The 4,990-nt window shown below is 38.4% G+C and overlaps 1 protein-coding gene across 1 annotated transcript in view; it reads right to left on the reverse strand.

Moving 5' to 3' along the window:
• Positions 1–3,549: 3,549 nt before the first annotated feature.
• Positions 3,550–4,990, reverse strand: part of LOC117115501 — a 2,520-nt gene continuing 1,079 nt past the window's right edge. Inside the window, exon 2 of the mRNA XM_033259343.1 lies at positions 3,550–4,973. Coding sequence (XP_033115234.1) covers positions 3,550–4,973 — 1,424 coding nt within the window. The remainder of the gene's footprint in view (positions 4,974–4,990) is intronic.

Genomic DNA, 4,990 nt, shown 5'->3' on the forward strand with positions numbered 1-4,990 from the left:
GCTTTATCAAATTTTTCCACCAGTTTCTGGACATTTTCTGAGTTTTCCCCAGGTCTTGGTACAAATATATTGGCAAGTTTTACATTCCTTCTTAAAACTGGAACATATGTTGTCAATTCCAGTTCTGTGTAGTCTCTGGCATGACTTTCACATCCATCAAGACTGACTGGTTCATTAATTTTATTAATGGTAATGAGGGCTGCCATTTTAAGTTTCTGTTCACTTGAAAGTAACACATAATCTTCTCCAACTTCTAAAATCAAATTATGATCTAAACCTCGATTTTCAAAATCCTCCTTTAAAAGACGAACTGCCTCAATGTCTGACCCCCCAGGTCTCGATTTTTCATTTACCAAGCTTCGAAGATACCGAAGGTGCCTTGAGTTGCTGAATTTCTGGGCAACGCATTCTACCTCATTTGCATCCTTACCATCTAGCAATGCCTCTCGGACTTTTTCCAACTGGATTTGGCTGGTTGTAATTGATGGCCTTGTGCGAATAATATCTTCTACTTCATCTTTGTTGGGCAATGTTTCAATAGCGCGTGGTGAACAAATGTGCTCTCAGACATAATAAACTGTCATGATTTTATGGCATCGATCATTTTCCACATATTTTCTTGCAGCACAATCTATTTTGAAGGCTTCTTGATTACAATGTAAACAGTTCTTTTTCTTACTGAAATCCACTTTATTTGACATCTTGTAGATTTTGTTATACGCACAATCCATATTGTGACACACCAGGGAGCCGCCACAAATCTGTAACGTCCGTCTGCCACCCTTACAAAATCCACGTCTTTTGCAAGGCTGTGCACACTGCCAGTTCCAACTATCACAAATATTGGAAAGTGGTTCTTTTTTAGTTCCTATGCATGTAATGCAATAGGAACTATTGTAATCACTCTTGCTATTTCCTATGTTTTTTATTGTGTGTAGTGTGTATGTGTGTGTGTAGACATTTATGCAAATGCGCATGCGTCAAAGAAAAGTTTTCCGACATTTTTTTTTACATCGCGTGTGTGTGTGTGTAGACATTTATGCAAATGCGCATGCGTCAAAGAAAAGTTTTCCGACATTTTGTTTAAAGATGTGTATAAGAGACAGACCTAGAAGTCCCATTTTTTATTTTTTAAATCTCGTTTTGGAGGAGGGGACACCCCCTCCTATACCCAACCCTGGCTCTGGCCTTCCGCCCTCAGATAACGCTGCACCCTATACTTTTCAATATTTGTTTGATTAATGTAAGTCCTCTTACCCTTCTTCAACAGAATATCATCTGTGTCCCTATTGTGTCAATAAAAAGGGATAAATTTAATGTAAATCAACTTAGGAGAACAAAATTGTACATGTTTAATTAATGAGCAAAAAAAAAGCATAAGTGGTTATACTTGCATCACAATTATTCATTTATATTTCATAATTTTTTCCTTCCTTTTATAAATATTTCATTTCCCATTACCCACATTCCCCACCCCTTTTACAGTCTAAAACTAACTGTTTGATATTTATTAGATTTCATGAAAGAAGAGTACTAGTGTGAATGGTTGAGGAAAATATGTTCACTTACTCATCCTCTGAAAATAAGCATCTAGTTGCCTTTCTCTTTGGTTTGTTTGGTGTGACATCAGCAGAACTAAGACCACTCATCGAACTGACTAGTTCTTCCATTGAAAAAACTCCCTATTTGACAAAGTGGACATTTTAATCCCTTTTCAAAAATAGTTAATACATGTGACTATAGAATTTTAAAAAGTATACTCTGTCATTATTATTATTTAAATGCACACACTTTTATGGTCTCTTTTTTTACACGGCTGATGTTCCTCGCTTTTATCAAATGTAATGTGTGACTACTGTTATTGTTTAAATGCACATACCTCATATTTTTCTTTTTTTTTATATGCGTTTTTAGTCTCGTTACATGGCTGACGTTCTCCTCACTCTCATCAGATATGATATATGTGTAATCATCCTCCGTATTCTGTACAGAAATAAAAAATATTGTAAAAAAACCCCCCAATAAATAACCAATAATAATCATGTTCACTGTTATTGTTATTATTTAAATGCACTTACCTCGTGCTTTTCATTATTTATGCGCTTTTTTGGTCTCTTTTTTACACAGCTGATGTTATCCTCGCTGTCATCAGGTATAATACACCTATATGTGCAATCATCCTTTGTATTCTGTACACAAATTAAAAATATTGTATAAACACCAAATAATAATCAGTAATAATCAAGATCACTGATTGTGGTTGTTGAGTCAATAAATCAAACAAACAAGAATGCAGCAGAGATTTTGGAGTTCTGTTTAATGCGTCTTAAAAACTTCGGAACTGATGACAGAATATCAACATATACTCTTATCCTTAGTTCAAGTTTAAGCGCAACCACACATCTGTGACAGTTGACACTGATACAAGTGACGATTAACTGTAAATCAATCAAAATTAATCTCATCTAATAAGGTATATCAGATATAACATACGGTAATAAAAAGTGATGAACATTAACATAATGACGCTCCATGCAAAGTACAGCCTGTACCGTATATGTTCTAGATAACGAAGAACTTGATAATTATTAAAGGATGGTTGACTACATTATTTTATTATTTTACCAACTTTCAATCTAGAAAATGAAGTTTATTTACCGTACAGTTGATCCCTAATCTCTGTGCAACTCAACAGCTACATTGAACATCTATGTAGTCATAGCATTTACTTCTGGAAACATCCTAAATATCTTATGACAACAATCCCCGAACACCTAAACAAATGTTAATAACAATGAACATCTCAAAACTTTAAACGAATGATATGTACTATAATAGGCTAGCCTAAGCAGATAGAAAACACCTTCTCACTCAAGCGTGAAGGCCGAGCACTCACATAAATGCTCCTATAAACACAGCAATAATAGGTTTAGAACTATCCGTAGTACATCCTTAATATACTGCTTAATGATATGACACATGAATCATCCTTACTATATCTCTAAGCATACCGAGAAACACCTTCTGAAACACAATTATACTTGTTATTTAAAACATCAAAGTATAGCCTGACGTTTATCAGCCATATTGTGTAAAACTTTCTTACACGGCTAAACTAGAGAGGGCGACAGACGTAAATAATATTAGGAAGTGAACTTGGCATTAACACTCCCACCCCCAATTGCGAATCTAAGCAATAAAACAACATATGACAAATTCACTTCAAATGCTGAGTCCTAATTGTTTTCCACCAGAATACACAGTTTAGACACCGGTCTCTCCAGTAGCGCTGATTGCGTCCTCACCATACACGATCGAACATCTCCTTTCTTATCTTGGAATACTGTCTCTACGACAGCCATCACCCAATGGTTCCTAGGAGCTGATGAGTCAACAATCAATACTATGTCACCAGCTGTTAAATTTCTCCTCTGGCGCTGCCATTTCACTCTCTGTTGGAGGGTTACCAAATACTCTTTCCTCCATCTAGACCAGAAGACATCCACCAAGTGCTGTACATGTCTCCAACGTTTCCTGGCATATGCATCCTTACTCACAAAAACTCCTGGTGAATGGATAACTCTTCCTCTGGGGTTTATCAGCATATTGGGAGTTAAAGGCAACATATCCCCTGGATCCGTAAATGTCGTTGTCAAAGGTTACTAGCGCCTCATCATCAAGTAAACGTGCTTCATCTCCCATGATGCTGTATAGGATCTTCCTAGTTGACCTAATCATCCTCTCCCACACTCCACCAAAATGGGATGCTGTTGGTGGGTTAAAGATCCAATCAATCCCAACATTATTGAGTACACCCTTCATCTTGGCTTGATCAATCTTCTTCCACATCTCTCTCAATTCCTTTTCCGCGCCAACCAGATTGGTTCCATTGTCGGATGTAATGGTTAACACAGGTCCTCTTCTTGCCATAAATCTTCTGATTGAATTATTGCATGAATCAGTGTCCAGGCTATGCGCTACCTCAAGATGGACGGCTCGAGACGACAGGCAGGTAAAAATTACTCCGTATCGTTTGACCTCTGATCTGCCTCTCTTCACCATCAGCGGACCAAAATAGTCCACGCCAACATTTTCAAAAGGTGCTCCATCTGCCTGGACTCTATTAGAAGGCAAATCTGCCATCACTTGTTCACATGGCTTAACCTGGTAACGCTTGCATGTTACACATTCTCTGGCGACCTTCTTTGCTATCCCATTCGCTCCAAAGAGCCAGTACCGCTCTCTGAGTATTTCCAGAATGGTATTCTTCCCGAGATGACCAACATCTTTATGAATCTCTCTCACGATCATCTCTGCCACACTTGAATTCTTGGGAAGGAACACAGGATGCTTTGCCTCATACGCTACGTCTGCCTGGCTTATTCTTCCTCCAACTCTTGCCAATCCACCCTCACCTATTATTGGGTTGAATTTGAACAATACGCTGGTCTTGCTCACAGTATTTCCAGCCTCAAGCTCCTTAATCTCTCTTTCAAAGGCACTAGATTGCACTTCCTTCAAAATAAATTCCTCGGCTCTGTTTAATAACTCTACTGTCGGTTGCCCAGGATCTTGTACAACGCAACTTCTGCCGGCAACAACCCCTGCGTTCGGTCGAATCTTGGTCAAGAACTTCTGTTTAGCAATCAAAACCCAAGCCATCACTCTTTTCATCTTCTTCCAATTTGAGATTTTGGACACCAACATGTCAACCACTGACTTATCTCCAGCCTCTACTATGGTGAAGCTTGATTTCATTTCCACATCCACCACGTCTAAGTCTATTAACACATCTCTCGGCCACTCTGATTCTGATTGCCACAAGAAATCTGGTCCCTTGAACCAGATGCCATTTATCAAGTCTTGTGTTCTCTTAACGCCTCTGGAAGTCATATCTGCTGGATTCTCCCTTGTGCTCACATGATGCCACTGGGATAGACTGGTTGCTTCCCTGATAAGTTGTACCCGATTGGCTACAAACGTCAGATAC

Source organism: Anneissia japonica, unplaced genomic scaffold (assembly GCF_011630105.1).
Source record: "Anneissia japonica isolate Jap-2015-1 unplaced genomic scaffold, ASM1163010v1 scaffold287837_len168178_cov141, whole genome shotgun sequence".
Classification (NCBI taxonomy): Eukaryota; Metazoa; Echinodermata; class Crinoidea; order Comatulida; family Comatulidae; genus Anneissia; species Anneissia japonica.